The sequence below is a fragment of the Cynocephalus volans genome, chromosome 1 (assembly GCF_027409185.1).
Source record: "Cynocephalus volans isolate mCynVol1 chromosome 1, mCynVol1.pri, whole genome shotgun sequence".
In the NCBI taxonomy this organism is placed as follows: Eukaryota; Metazoa; Chordata; class Mammalia; order Dermoptera; family Cynocephalidae; genus Cynocephalus; species Cynocephalus volans.
In genome coordinates, this window is record NC_084460.1 from 67,921,028 (window position 1) to 67,937,217 (window position 16,190).

At 34.5% G+C, this 16,190-nt stretch overlaps 1 protein-coding gene across 1 annotated transcript in view; it reads right to left on the reverse strand.

The window, feature by feature from the left end:
• Nucleotides 1–16,190, reverse strand: part of CSMD1 (CUB and Sushi multiple domains 1) — a 1,614,989-nt gene that overhangs the window by 410,209 nt on the left and 1,188,590 nt on the right. Inside the window, exons 16-18 of the mRNA XM_063099815.1 lie at nucleotides 12,542–12,680; nucleotides 9,429–9,616; nucleotides 1,592–1,780 (exon numbers count right to left, since the gene is read on the reverse strand). Coding sequence (XP_062955885.1) covers nucleotides 1,592–1,780; nucleotides 9,429–9,616; nucleotides 12,542–12,680 — 516 coding nt within the window. The remainder of the gene's footprint in view (nucleotides 1–1,591; nucleotides 1,781–9,428; nucleotides 9,617–12,541; nucleotides 12,681–16,190) is intronic.

The following is a 16,190-nucleotide window of genomic DNA, read 5'->3' on the forward strand; positions in this document are numbered from 1 at the left end:
GGCTCTGATAGTTCCTTGTGCGGGGAAAAATGGAAACCCATAGTCCATGTTACAGTTTCATATATGAGACATGAGGCACTGGGTAATTTCTGCCACTTACTATGAGTGTCAACAAATGTAAAGGAAATTAAGAACGTACATTATGGTAATCCTATACATTCCTACAGCCTGTCCTGCCACGGTATTATCAGATAGCTCATTTAACATCAGTAAATAGAAAAATGCTGTTAATGTGAAAATTATGCTGGTGCTTACAACATTTTTCCTAGGCAAATGGAGCTGATAGATTAGAATTATGTCCTACAGCAGAAAAAGAAAAGTTCCCCAGCTTGTCTTCTGCACATAAAAGGAGCTCTTCCAGACTTCTATCAAGAAAAGCAAAAGCCGTGTACCCTGGGGGCTCCCCTGCCTCGCATGGCTAGTGGTCATGTCAGGTGGCACCTCCTTCTGTGCCTGCCTTTGACGTGTCCCTACAGATATAGAACTCATCCCCTATCTGCTACTGCTCAAAGCCAGGCATGCCCCACTCAACTGGTTTGTGTACTTTTCATACTTCCTGAGATTGCCATCAGCCACTCTGTGCCATCCATCTGCCCTTTCCAAGTTCTGTCCTAAGGTAACAATTACAGTACTTTGGTGATAAACATGAGAGATTTTGAGTGGTCTGAAGCTTAGCATAATGGTATTATAAGTCCTGTTATTTTGGGTGCATCGTCTTAAAGAAGTCAAGGTGCTTAATGATTGCATACAGCATCTTTGAAAAGAAACACCTATCATCTATAAAAAGTACTGAAAATGGAAATGATATATATATAATTACTTAATTTTATACATTACTTAATATATAAAATATATATTTGTCTTTCCATAGAAATAACGTTATAATGGGGTTATATTCATGACCAAAGGCAAAAATGCCTAAAGTTTTGAGAATGATCAAAAATTAAATATTTATCATTTTATTATAACTAGATACAACATGGTATAAATTTGAGTAATACAGTAACACATAATAAGCAAGAATGTTATTTGTTTCTGAGATTTCCAAGAGCAGATCTGCATAGGGCAAGGGGAGGGGCTGATATCACAAAGAGCCACTGATGATTTCCTGAGAGCTCGTGGTCCTAGGAGGAGTGCTGTACTGGAGGGTAAGAGACAGAGGGAACCAGGACATGCTGTGCAGACCTAGGGAAGTTGCCTGACACTTGGACCTGGATCAGGGGAAAATCAGATCTGACAATCTAGAATATATATATACTGACTATGTTGGACCATATGCTACCTTCAATCAGTGCCATATGTAAAAAATATGTGTGTAACAACTTTATAAGTTTGACTGGAGATAAAGTTAAAGGACAGACCATAATTTTTCTTTCCTTCTTTCTATACAGTTGTTCTACCCAGTAGAGAAAATTTGGTGGGTAAACTTCAAGTGTTAAACAGCAAAGATATTTTTAAGGTATACACTTTCCAAAGAGAAATCTCACTTGTTATACTATAACACCTGATAAAAATACACATACCACCCAAACCTTATAAATATTTGCACTCCCTGCACTTAGTGATAGCGTGCTGTTTGAGCTCTACCTACCGTCGCAGCTGGGCAATGCATGGTTCCACTGATGGTTCCTCTCACAGATAAGTGGTTCATCATCACTCAGTGTATATCCCGGGTCACAGCTGAACGTCACCGTAGATCTGATGCCAAAGTTACTACCATGCCGATGACCATTCACAGGGATGCCTGGGTCAAGGCAAGAGTCTGACTCAAGAGTCACACCTAGATGCCCAGAGAAAGTACATTATATGAGGGCCTTTCTGGTTTATTGAAAAAAAAAAATTCATACTATATGCTGTAAAATATCCCCAGACATAATCAGACCTAGAAAATTATGCAAGCAAATCCAACAGTTTATTAATGTAAAAACCAATACAGCTTCAAAATATTTGATCCTGCTTTCCAAATTAGATTCATATTTTTACACTACTTAACAGAGGATATCTAAATAGTACAACCTTGAACAATTCTTTGACCTCCCTGAATTTTACTTTTCTTCACCAGAAAATCAATGAACTATATTAACTGAAGTCTAAGTTTTTTGCTGTTTCTATCTCCATCTCTTCCCCTTTGTCCTTCCTTTTTTATATTTTATGTTCCAGTTATATTTTGGCAGTGATACTTTAACTTTCATATATATGTATACATACAGTCAAGCACATACACATATAATGCAATTTAAAACTACACTAAAGTTGATTTTCTAAAATTGCATTCCTTAAATTCCTGAAATTTTCAAATTTGCTCTTAAGTCAGCCACTTTTGAGATCCTACACTAAAAGATGTGAAAAAATAAAGTGCTGTATAAAGTTATGTAATTATGATCATGTCACTAGAAAAGTTTCCTTTTTCTGTCTTTCACATTTCTTCCTCTTTCTAGAATAATATATATTTTAAAACATAAGGAAAAATGAGGATAAAGGAAGAGAATTACATTGAAATGTTTGCACATACAAAGGAATAAAGAACTCTTTGCTGTTGCTACATATCACTTTCTCAGTAATGCTCAGAACATTAGAATTATAATCTGAACAACTAGTCACAAATCTTAACATATTTCCAGTATTCAGACTTGGTCCTCAAAAGTGATCTTTGGGATATTATTTCTGATCATTACATGTAATTTAACAAAGTTTGAGTGAGCTAACTTATGAATATACCTTCCCTCATTAAGTCAAATATTCATATATGAAATTCAATTTAGAGGGACAATTTTTAAATAATAAATAATAAGTGATAATCTTTTTATTAGAATAGTATGATATTATACAATAGGCACAGGAATGCATGTAGGACAGCTAAGCTACTATTCAAAAATGTGTAGTAAAGAATGTGGTCTCCACAGAGATCTAGCCCCTGGGAGTTAACCTCTAAACCCTTGAAACTTCCTAAGCATTAGGAGTGTCTTTATTATTCATGGTGGGCCCCTTAGGAAACATGATTTCAGTCTGAGCTACAGGGACGGGGCAGCTGGAGATTGAGTTCTGCCATATGGGTAATAATTCAATCAATCATGCCTATGTAATGAAACCCCCCAAAAAACTCTGGACACCAAGCTTAGGGGAGCTTCTTGTACTGCCACCCACCATGGCTGGGAGAAGGGAACGTCATCCATGACTCCACAGAGAGAGGGTGATGCAAGCTCTGAGTTCCAACCCCCTCCTGAGTTCCACCTTATGTGTCTTTCCCTTTGCCTGGTGTTAATTTATATCCTTTCCCTGTAGTAAATATGACTGTGAGTATCACAGCTTTCAGCAAGTTCTTTGACTCCTTCTAGCAAGTTATCAAACTTGAGTGTGGTTTTGGGATTGCAGTTTTCAGAATTGGAAGAATGTGCAGACTTTGCACATTGCAGGACTGTGCCCTTAACCTTACAATTGGTTAATGCTGGTTTAAAAAAATAAATAAATAAAGGCTATTACAGTGAAGTACTCCAATGGGAGGTAAAACATACAATGAAGAAAAAAGAAGCAAAGTAAAATAAATATAGCATTATTTTTTCCAAGATTTTTTTCTTAAATAATCATTCTAACTAATTCCCTAAAAACCAACACATGCCTGTTGCCCTAAACAACAGGATGTAACTGTCATGGTCTTTGCAAAGCATGGCAGCAAGGACATCCACTCTTCTCATCTTTGCATAAGGCTCCATTCTGCTGGCAGCAATGGCTTAAAATCCATCACCTACCCTGCTCCTCCTTGTCTTTATGCACATTTGCCCCTACACACACACACACACACACACACACACACACACACACACACACACACACAAACTTTCTAAGACAGTGTTTATGGCACCTTTCATGACATGCAACAGATTATATGCATATATGTTCCATTTGTCCTGTACACAGTGGGTGCACAGTGTTGGCTGGATGGTTGTGTAGTGTCCAGATCAAGACAAGAATTCCCTCAAAAGGAGCAGCTCTTCTGAAGAAATAGATTAGTGTCCAGTTTTCTCAAAAAACCTATTAACTAAATCATTACATTTCTTTAAAAGGTTTTCTATGATCACTAAACAACACTCATGTAGTAGTCACTGTACTGCAGAGAACAACAATCACAGGAATGACTATTTTAGACAGTATAAAAATAATGAACTAATGAATGGCATTTATAATAAAATTTACAATTGAAATAAAAATTCCCCCCCAAAATCTGTAGTAATAAAAAGAGAAAAATATCAGAAGAGACCAAAGCATAGAACATTAAATTTAGAATTCTTAACGTATAAAACTGGATACACTGTTAAAGTAATAAATGATGTTTAGTACCATTATCTTATAACATATTCATTTGTTTTTAAAAAGTAATGGGCACCAACATAGAGTGTAAAATGTGCAGACATTGTGCTCCTCAGTATTACAAAGTGTTTGAATGGAGAATGCATGAGGAGAGATATGTTGAGTGGTAGAATTACAATAATATATTTAATTGTCAATTCACCTGAAGCAGGCCAGGTATGGAAATTCTGAAACAAGAAGACAGTGAGAAAGAACACTTAGAATTTCAAAGTAGGTAACATCCCTCCAATGGGACAAGACCCTTATAATAAAGTCCATGAGGACAGGTAGCCAATTTACTTTGATTGAAAGGTACAACCATGTCTTTTTGAGTATTTTTTAGAACAATCTCTTTCCCCTCCTGCCTCCAGTCCTGACAATTCAAAGAAAAACATGGATCAATGGATTTTATTGAAACCATGATTACATTCAGATTCTGTTCCAACTGTTTCTTACTTGAAACTTAAAGCAACTATAAATTTTTTTATATAAATGATACAAATATACTTCTTTTCATTTGGCCTTTGTAAGATAAGTGACTGAATAAATTTGCTATTCAGTGAATAATGGAAGTTGATTACTTTGAGAACAACCCATGTGCAGCTTGTACTAATATATACTTGATATAAGCAGGCTTCTGTCTAAGCTATCAGTCTTCATAAATGCTCTAGTCCAAGGAAGGAAAGAATATGCACTGACAGTTTTTTCTATGCCAAGCTTTAGAGTTGTCATGTTTCACAGCCTCCTAATAGTTTTGAAATAGACATTTACAAGCTCCATGTTATAGATGAAGAAACGAGCCAAGAAATTAAGCAAATTGCTCATGTTATTTACTGAGATCAAACCTAAGCACCTGCCTCTTTCTTTCTTCTCTCTCTTTCTCTCTCATGTGTATACACGTGTGTTAGCACATGTGTTAGCATGTGTGTGTGTTATATCTGATTGCCTTGTATCTATTATCTTTACATCTTGACCAGTAAAAGATTATAAAAAAGGTCACTGAATGTCAGAAAACTGATCTGTTCATATGTGCTCACACAAAGACCCCACAAAACATACTCCTTTAGCTATCACAAGTTTTTAAAAAATAACAAAATGTATGAATTGCATAGTAGGATATGTAAATTTGCATGTGGTGAATTTTCTTCTTTCTTCAAATATTATTAAAAAGATACTTTTGAAAATATTTCCAAGAAATGCTCTAAAATTAAATGAAAAGAACCTGTATGCACTTGAGAATTCTATTTATCTTGCAGTTCCCCATCCAGTTGTGGCTATTTAAAAGTGGTGATTCAAAGATCAACAAACAGACAAAGCAAATGATTACTCTGAAGGGTAATGCAATTACTATTACATAAAGAAACTGTGCCACACTCTTAATCAGGAACAAAGCCTTGTAAACGCTGTTGTTGGACACTTTATTTCTGAAAGTGATGATTCACAGGACTCTGCACAAAGCAGAAATACAATTCTAGGTATGATTTTAGTAAAACCTTGGAAAAATAGCTTCAACCCTTCAGCCATACATTTCAGAAGAGCTTCTGAAGTGAATGCTGTTTAGAGTGGCTCACGCTGTCAGATGGCACCAATGCAAAAATAAGTCAACCTTGAGCTCAAAGGGCTACAATTTCTGCCATGCTTTATGTCTGTAGAACAGAATGCCATGGGTCTCTTTGGGCATGAAGAAGGGTCATTAATAATTTTGTAAAGCAAGTAAGGTTTACAATGTCAACCATTTATGATTAAAAACAAAAGAGAGATGAACAGGATTATTATTTTTAAAATGGTGTAAAGAATTTGACATAAATCAGTCTTGGGTCACAGGCAACCCATTTCTCAAGAGCATGTTGGATGAGCAGATGTAATCATGTTCTAGCACCTACATACTGGCTTCAGAAAACATTTCCTCAAAGAGCACGAGACATGTTCACAGATATAAAGGGGTTGTGCTGCTCTTTCCCAGGCTCGTCTCCCTTTTTGCTCCCTCTGTTTCCCTCCTTCGTTCCTTTACTCTCTTGTTTGTTTCCCCTGGCCCTTCCCTCCCTCCTGCCTGAAGGTTCTGTCTCTGGAGCTCGTGCTCAGGTCTGCAGGTCATGGCCTGCCCCGGCTGACGCAGGCACACAGCTGGCATCTGTACTCTACCTCATTCAAAACTGCTTTGAGGACTTGATGAAAAATCCAGAATTCTGGCCTTCACTACAGGCTTACTGAATCACAATATCTGAAATTTGGGCTCAGGACTCTACAATTTGCTAGATCTCCAGAGGTGTGTTAGTGCACAGTAACATTTGAGAAAAACAGCTCCTTCAGCATGCCTTCTGACTAGGGATGGCCATCTGAATCAGTTACGGAGCTCTCTGAAAGTACTTAGGCCTCTATAACACCCACAGAAATAGCAACCGGGACTGTCTGAGCTGGCCCTCGAGAATGTTTCGCTTTAAAGCCCTGCGGGTAACCATTAGGTGCAACACCAGCTGATAAAACTGTTTTAGAAATCCCAGGCCTTTCCTGACTCATTTTCTTATAAAAATGCCATGTCCTGTGTCTCATTTGCTTCTGTTCATTTCCTTGTTTCTCTTCAAATACATAATAACTGACAAATACATAAGAGGTGATAATAAATTAAGGTTCAGCATGACATCCTTCCAAGAAAATATTTTTCCAATGTAGTGTCAAAGTTTTAAGCCAGAGGAATACACAAAGACTGGAGCCTTCTGGAAGGATCACTAGAAAGTCACAAGATGAAAGTCTTATTGTATCTCTACAATCCCTTCTAAAACTGAGCACTAGAAAGTCTGATACATGAAGAATCTTTCCTATCTATCTTCACCTGCCAGGTGAGTCCTCTGCCCTCCTCTGTGGCTACAGAGCTATCTTCCTGCTTTTTTTAAGTAGGAAGGAGAAGGAATTCTAGATTTCTTAAGGGATCAGAAATTTATGACACTCAAACGATTATCACTGTAGTACAAATGCATCATCTTGATGACTGTTTTATTCTTTTTACTGATGCAAAGAAAGAAAAATAGCAAAGACCATTGCTTTCTGGGGGTCACTCCCAGTTTTGAAGGCATGCCTCACTAAGGCTACCCAACATTTTTAAGCACGGGATAAATAAAAAGAACACCAACACATAATCTAGTGATTCTTTTAAGGTTATAGAGGTTATTGTTAAAACTATCTGCATACTTAATTTTTATATTATGTTATTTTGCTATTATATTAGTGAGAATGACAAGCTAAATAGGAACTCATGAACAGACGTTCTATTACTCTTTTATTTTCCAGGAAGAATAAATAAGAACAACCCATTATTTAAATGAGTTAGATGACCAAATAAAATTAGTTTCGACTGTCTGCTTATGGCCTTTGGTACACATTTCCTCAAAGGGTCTGGAAATAGGCAAAATAATCTATGGTTAAACAAACAGAGAGAAGAGAAGAAATGAAAACTCTGTTCTAGTATTTACCAATGTCCGAAAATACTTATTCTCTTAAGTTTCATGCACTAAATGTCTAAGGGCCAAGTAATTTTGGTCTAAAAAAGTGCATAGCGGGGTGGAGAGGCAAGGGAGTTTTTCAAGTTCAGATACTTGAAATGTATACATATATTACTCCAAAGAAAAGTGGTAACTTAAAGGGACAATACAAAGGAACATAATATGAAATTTTCTGGTTCTTAAGTTTTACTTCAGGTTTAAAAAAAATGCTACTTTAAAAAAATGTTGTATGTATGTATGAAGCATAACTAGCAACTTTGATTAAATTTTAAATTAATCTTTAACTCCTTAATAATTTTCTTGCCATTCTAACACGACTATAATTTTATTTTTTATCAAAAAGTGCACATAATCTTTTATGTGCATATGCATATAATTACATGATTATGTAATTATGTAAGTATGCAAAACAGAGAAATATGTACCATGTGTTATTAATTTGGTTGCATTGGATGAGGGTTTAGGCAGAAATTAACACGAGCGTCAGGAGGTGATGGGAAAAAGGAAGGCGAGAAAGAGAAAAAGAAAAAATATTTACAATCCGGCATGTTAGAGTTGATCCCACTCCTCCATTTGTAAAATCATATGTGTGGACATGTAAAAATGTTTTTACAATCACATTAAAATGAATTTTGTTTATTTTAGGATAAGGTTCTGAAAAAGAACAATCATAAAAATCCTGCAAAATAAAGGTTTAATTCCTCAGGTCCAATAGTGACCTCTGCTCATTTTCCCTTCTTTTGTTCTGTTCTTTGAGTGTAGCATTTTCAAAAAGAAATAATAATAATCATTGCTTTGTCTGGTTTGTGTTTAACTGGCTAGCATTAAAGATGCATTGCCAGAGGGAATCCCCTCAGCCAGATTCCAGAAGTATACTTGCACAAATATTAGTAGAAAATAATTTAATAAAGATATTATAAAATAATAATATTGATCTCACAATTCCAGAAGCTAAAACTAAGAGCCAAATTAAAAAAAATAATAATAATAAAGGGAAGGAATATTTAAAGTTTGGACTGTCTTGCAAACTACATTCTATTATATTTTAACAAATGTTGAAATATTGTTAGTAATTATTTGGCATTTAGTAAGATTTAGCTGGATTTTAATTCCTTCTCTTCTCTTAATTACATGTTCTCTACCCAGTGAAACTTGTTCACTTGTACTAACACATTAAGTAATACAAATTGCCATAACCCTATTTTTCTAGCAATGAATCCTCATATCCATTGCTCAGGATAAAAAATTTTAGTAATATGTCCTGTAACACTTTCGGCCCATAGGCATATTTTCTAATAGTAGAAATACATTATTACCTTTTGCAGTCAATAAATCCATTTCATTATTTTAACTTATTATTTTACTTTATAATAGGCAAGAAATATGTATTTTTGAGAGTTTAAAGTAAACATCCCCAAGACGCTTCATAAGAGAAAGTTGTTACAATTGTATGGCATGGTTTTGTCAGAGTCAGATAGGATTGATAAATCAGCACAGTGATCTGCAAGTCAGAAATAAGAGCATATATCTTAAATTTAGTCACGTACATTGCACTGCCTTTGAAGGTGAGTGAAGAAGCCGACTTACTTTCGTAGTGGATGAGAAAGCCAACACTGGAGCGGCTGTTGTCGGTGGTGAAGAGCAGGTACATGAAGTTCCCCGTACTAATCAGGAACTGAGGGGCTTGCGTGCCGTGGTACTCTCCGATCAGAGGGGACGAACTGGCAGGCCCATCTCTGACTTCTAGAGTGTCATAATTGACTTCTGTTTGAAATCTGCAAACATGTGTATCAAGTCAGAGAAACACACAGAACTGCTTTAGCTTACAGACACACATGCATGATGTCTTTGTCCATTAATTCAAACCTATGTACATCAACATAAATAAAATATTTAAAATTATATATACTTTTTAAAATTTGGGGACATAGAATAGGGAAGGATAGTACTTTTTCCCCCAAATCCTTCCCTTTTGTCTAATACTTTGTTTTGTAATGTCACAGATGCAAAAGGGGGTCATTATTCAGCTCTAAAACAAAAATGCTATAAACTCTATTAACTTTTTAATAGATTTAAATAAGTAAATAAGTAGATAATTCTCAATTAACAAAAAAAATCAATGATTTTGCATTTTCAGAGTATTTTCACAATTCCCTGTTTAACATGATTATGGACCTGTTAAAATGGGTATACTGGAGTGAAGTGACGTCTTAAAGGAAGAAGATCATTCAAAGCACAAGACAATACTTTGAATACCTTCCATGAAAAAAAAAAAATCTTGGGCCTTTTAAAATTGCATTAACTCTTCTAGTACACTAAAATAACTGAGCATATTGCTACTTCAGAAACTAAATGACATTCTAATAATTTTAAAAAGTTAGAACAGCTTGCAAAAAGTGCTTAACTTTTCTTCTGCTTCAAGAGAATCTGGCTCAGGATTAAATTTATATAAAGTTACAGCCACTTGGGTACCCTTTGATGCAATGAAGGTACCATTCCTGGCACTGAGATAATTTTCTAAATGGGCCCATCTCGTCCTCAAAGAGCTAACCCGGTTTCCGAGTGCCTGACTTTGCTCTCAGGGAGCAGCTTAAGCCTCTTAAGCCTCTGACTCACAGAGTCATTTTAAGCCAAAGAATTCCACGGAAGCCTGTGTCATTATCCCCATGCTCCGAACTGGATATTGCTGATGAAGAGCCAGGAAAACTTGCAAGAGAGGACGTGATCTTAGTTTCACGGCATGTAACAACAAAAAATGTATACTACTCTTAGTGAAAATGCACAATCACTATATATTCCTAACACTAACCAGGCTGGTACTTTGACTCCCATCTTCCATAAAGGAATTTAAACCATTTGTGTACCACATGGCTAGGCCAGAAGGCGGCCACGGGGTGGTGCAGTTGGGGCTTGATAGTGATAGTGCCAGCTTTGTTTTTTACTCTTCGAAAGCTTTCTCTGAAGACCCCAGGACTTCTCTGTTATCTGAATTCATATTCAAGAAGTCTAGATAAGCATGAAAGGAATCTCATTTGATATATTTGCACTAAAGTTTTCATATCCTCTTTCTTTAGTAATAGCTAGGACTGATAAAGAGCAAATTTTAACAGCCGGAAGATTTCCAGGACAGCCTTGGAAACAGAAAAGTCTGAATGTTCCTTCATTATTGGGTGACAATACAATCAATACAGGATTTAAAATTTATGTGGACAAACACATCCTTTCTGAGGGCATCGGCCCATGGATCAATGTGTAAACTAACACTGCATTATGTAATTAATCTTTAAAGAGTTGTGTACTATATCTAGGGCACATGTCACAAATGTCTAAAAATATCAAAAATATTAAGTACTTATACCCAGAATTTAGCAAAACGGCACACTGAAATAATATTTAAAGACCAGATGGAAAAATTAAACAAGTATTTTTCTTCAGACAACTGAGAATGGAGTACTAAAACACTCTGCCAAACAAAAGTGTAAAAGTCAGTGTTTTTACTAACTGATTTAAATTTGATATGCACTGGGAATCAGGGTGTGCTTCAGCTACCTTCCCTGCCCCCCATACCAGAAAGTGTAAGAGTTAATCGAAAACCAAATTTCATTTCCTGAATATTTCTAGTTAATTCATTTTTTTCCCAAATGATTAATACTCTTTTCAGGAATTCATTCCCCAATATAGTGGATACATAAACCAAAGTTTTTCTCATCTTCTGAGAGATTATCCTACTGGAGATTATTATTATCCAACAGAAATAAGTAATAATGTGAATAATATTTTCAAATAAAAATAATTATTAAAGATAACACAACTACCACTAAAATCCTGTCCTGTGTTCATGTTAGCATTGATTATTAGAAACTTATTGGAACACCAAAAGAAAATAATGTAATCATATTTATCTATTGTGAGACACTATTCTGATATTAAAACCCAGAATGCAATCTAGTCAAGAAGAAGGGCATTGATAAAGAAAGCCCAGTGTTGTTCAGAAATAAAGCTTGGAACATTAGTGATGCTTTCATAGATTTTCAAGCATACAGTTCATTCCAAAACATCTTTAGTTTTTAATCATCAAATCAATTGCAACATTGAAACAAACTGGAAAATATTTGATCATGCAGAAATCAAATACCATGCTTAATTTTTTAGATTATCAAATATATTATCAAGTGGCTAAGTCAAACAACATTCCTGTGATAGTGTCACCCGTAGACAATTAATAGGTTATTCATCTGTTGCCTCTACTCCATTGCCAGGTCTATTACCTCAAGTTGTCCTCCAGTTACTAACAGCAACCACCAGAACAGGAGAGAAGTCTGTGTGCTGCTACAGAAGCTTAAAGGACCAAAAGGACCAGAGCTGCTTCCATGTACAGTCAAACACCAAAGTCCAGAGAATCTATTCCACTGCCAGTCCAAAATCGAAAGGCAGACTCAAGGGTTAGAGCTAGGAAATGGTTGTCCAGGACCTCCACTCCCCTGCTGACCTACAGAGCTGTGGCTTACCTGTGGGTTTAGAGGATAACATTCAAGAAGAACAGAACTTATAATAAGTGCCTATTTCTTGTTAAGCGAGCTCCTTTGGGGGAACCAATGAAAGATTGATGTATTTCTAGGTTTTATGATCCATTTACTAAAAACATGGAGCAGATACCAGTTCTTAAGTCCAAATGAAGGAAGAAAAAGTTTTTTTCTTACCTATCAAAACTTATTTTGATAGAGTGTCCAGGTTTTGCTTCAATTATCCATTCACAATTTAAAGAATCTTTGTAATATCCTGGCCATCCAGGAGGCAAAATGACCCCACTGGAAGCAGTCAGATGTCCACCGCACGGGGCTAAAAGAAGATGCATGACATCAATCAGGTCATATTAAATGGATGAAGATATGCCATAACAACACCTTGATACAACAGGAATCTGCTTCTGAGGTCATGGATTTTATCCTTTCATGTGTTAAAGCAAAGCTTATTTCCAAGTACACTGTAAGTTTATTGAAAGCTGTTTATGTATTCCACATCCAGGCATTTATCAACACTTCAAAACATAACTCTTCCTCTAATAATGTCAAATAAAAGTGAATTCTCCAGGCTACATGACTTACGTGGATTTCCCCATTTAATCATCACAACCACCTTGTGAGGTATGTACCACCACTGCTACTCATATTATATGTTCATTTGAAATTCAACAGACATCTAATGATGAACACATCTTTCTAAAATGACCTTATATATAAAGCTGAAATACTCTGAAGTGTGTTGTGCATGTGCGTTTATTCACTTCCGTCTGTGTTTATTTTATTAAAATAATTTGCCACATACAGCATATTAAATTGTTGGTGAATGTTAGAAAACAAAACAAAACTTTCATTTAAATTCGATAAGCATAGAATGAGACTGCATCCATCCTTTTAAAGTATTGCGTCACAGACAATGATGCATAGTTACAAAAAGAAAAGGGAGTTTGAAAAAGAATGTGCCCGATACTCAGTAAAAGTGAAAACGCATTTCTGTATCATCTAAAGGAATTTTTAAACAATAGCACATCAACATTTAACAGCACAATTAAGAACAAGCTTCTGCCTAATCATGTTTTTTTCAGATTCTATCTTTCTCATAGTATGTTGCCACTAGTAATTTTTTCTGCAAATCTATAGATATCATATAAAATATTTAAAAAGTGCTCAGTTTAAAACAAAATGCTTTTTGAAAAAATATCCATTTTATGGAAAATAACAATATGCATCAAAATGATAAAAAATATGCAATATAATTTTACCAGGTTTTGATGCTAGAAAAAAATCTGACAGAGCCGTCTATAGATATAATTATTGTAGCCTCGTTTATAATAGCAAACAAATATAAAGAAAAAAAGAAAAGTTAAAAAAATTATGAAAAGAGCATGAGCATACATTGGAATGACACAAATACATTTGAAGTAATGTTTTGAAATTTTGTTGAAATAATAAAATCTCCACAAAAGTATACTAAATTTTGAAAAAGTCAGATACAAAATTTTACATATAGTATAATCTTAATTTAATAAAAGAAAAAATTATATTCGGAGGAAAGAGGGATGGAAATTCAAAAACATGTTAATAGTGATAATGCTGCTATTTATAGTGATTGCTTTATAGATTACGTTTTTCTTCATAAAACTTCTTTACCAAATAAGTTGCAATAGTTAGTTCTATCAACAGGCATTATTTCTGTAGTTAGAAAACATAATAAGAAATCATAGTCATGTTTATAAATTTGAGTTCTTGAAAATTTGACTTTATATAATGATAATTTTAAAAACAACATATTTTTACTAATTTGTATTAAAATTTATCTAGTTAAAGTTCTTAAATTCACATTTCTGGACTATGCAATATGTGCATGTAGATAATTATTACATAGAATTTAATCCCTATGTTTCTTGAAATGATGCAGCAAATCCTTCTTAAAATACAGCATAAGCAAAATTAAACATATTAATTTTATTTATTTCATAATTAACTGACTATACAAAGATACTATATAAGAAAGACATATAGCAAACAGAGAATTTCAAAAATTTTATAATACATGAGACATTTCTAAACTTGCATGATTTATTTTCTATAAGTCTTACTTCCCACATAAATACAAAACCAAATGTTTACTTTAGTAAAGTCATTTTTTTTTTCAATTTTGAGTTGTTCTATATCTTGGAACATGCTAACTTGTCACATGTTTCTATTAATTATTTTATTAATATACTCCTACACATATCACTTTAAAGATAATGGTGCTATTTAGAATTTATATTGCTTTATCCTAATGGAATAGACATTTTAATCCTTATATATAGATGAACAAAATTAACACTAAAATATTAAATGATAATCTCAAGTTTGCTCTATTAGCTTAGATTAGGTTGTACTGCGGTAACAAACAGTTCCACTATTTAAGTAGCTATAATAGGAAAGATCTATTTGTCACAAGGCTGGGGGCTCTGAGACACAACTTATTTCAAGTTGCTATGGCAGATGGAAAACGGTCTTGCATGGGTAATTAAAGGCTCTGGGACACAAATTGAATATATCACTTCCATGCGCGCGCGCGCGCGCGCGCGCGCGCACACACACACACACACACACACACACACACACACACATTTTAATTCTAACTTCTTCCCTTTAATATTAAGTTCCTTTAATTTTTGTCTGTTTGATCTACACTGGAGGCATTTAAGATATGCATTTTCCTTATAGCACAGGTTTGGCTATCTCACATTATTTTCCATAGAAAGGATTCTCGTTTTCATGGTTCCTGGATAGTATAGAATTTAAAGTTTGAGTTTCTTTTTAACACATAATTAATCTGGGTGGACTTTTCAATTTCTAGAAGTTTTCTTGTGGTTCTACTTTTATCATATATTTAAACTTAAACTGGACTATTATCAGTGCTTCTGGCCTATACTTATTTTACTTTGTTAAGGTTCACTTATGGATAATCATATAATTGACTTTAAAAAATAATCCTTGAGAAAAACAATAAACATGAGTATCTATAAGAGATGTGAAATTATGCACATCTTAAATTGTTTTTTATTTTTATTTTTGAATTACTTCTTCATTGCCATTAGATTTTTATCCTACTAAATCTATTTACTTCTGAAAATCAAATTTCTACTTTTCAGCAAGGGCATTGATCCCAGAATCTAGTTATCCATATTGTCAGAGTATCTACCCATCTTCTCCGAGACTCATCCTCACTCAGTAATTGGGTTTCTCAAAATCTTTTGCCATTAACTATTTCTTTCTATTAAGGGTTTTCTTTGTTAACAAACTGCAGCTGGGTTTTGCATTTAACTTCATATGAGGGGCTCTTCCTAATAATGGAAGAATTGTCTGTTCATATTTAATGTGACCTTTTCCCTTCATTTGACTTTATGCTTCTTATCACCTGCCACAGTGATGCCCCTTTCTTCCTCTGGTTGTGCTGAGGTATGTCCTTACCCTGCAGCTCATTATATAGCTGTAAACAGCCTGTTATGACTAAAGGACAAAAGTGACAGCTAGAATTGTGGACAAAAGAGAACAGAGACTAGAGAGGACTGTTTATTTTAAACTTCCTTCTCAGGAAATTATTCATGTCTCCAATTCAATAGCCATACTCTTGGCTAGAGCAGTATTTGCAAATATGGTGTCATGCACTGTTATTATACCATATGTGGTATATATTTACTTACATATAAAAGATAAAAACCTACCTATTAACATTTTATAAAATATAAAACATAAAAACTATATGTTAAAAATAGGAGATAAAAACAAATAAAAATGAAAATTCTACTATTGTTTTCTTGCCCTTCAGTTT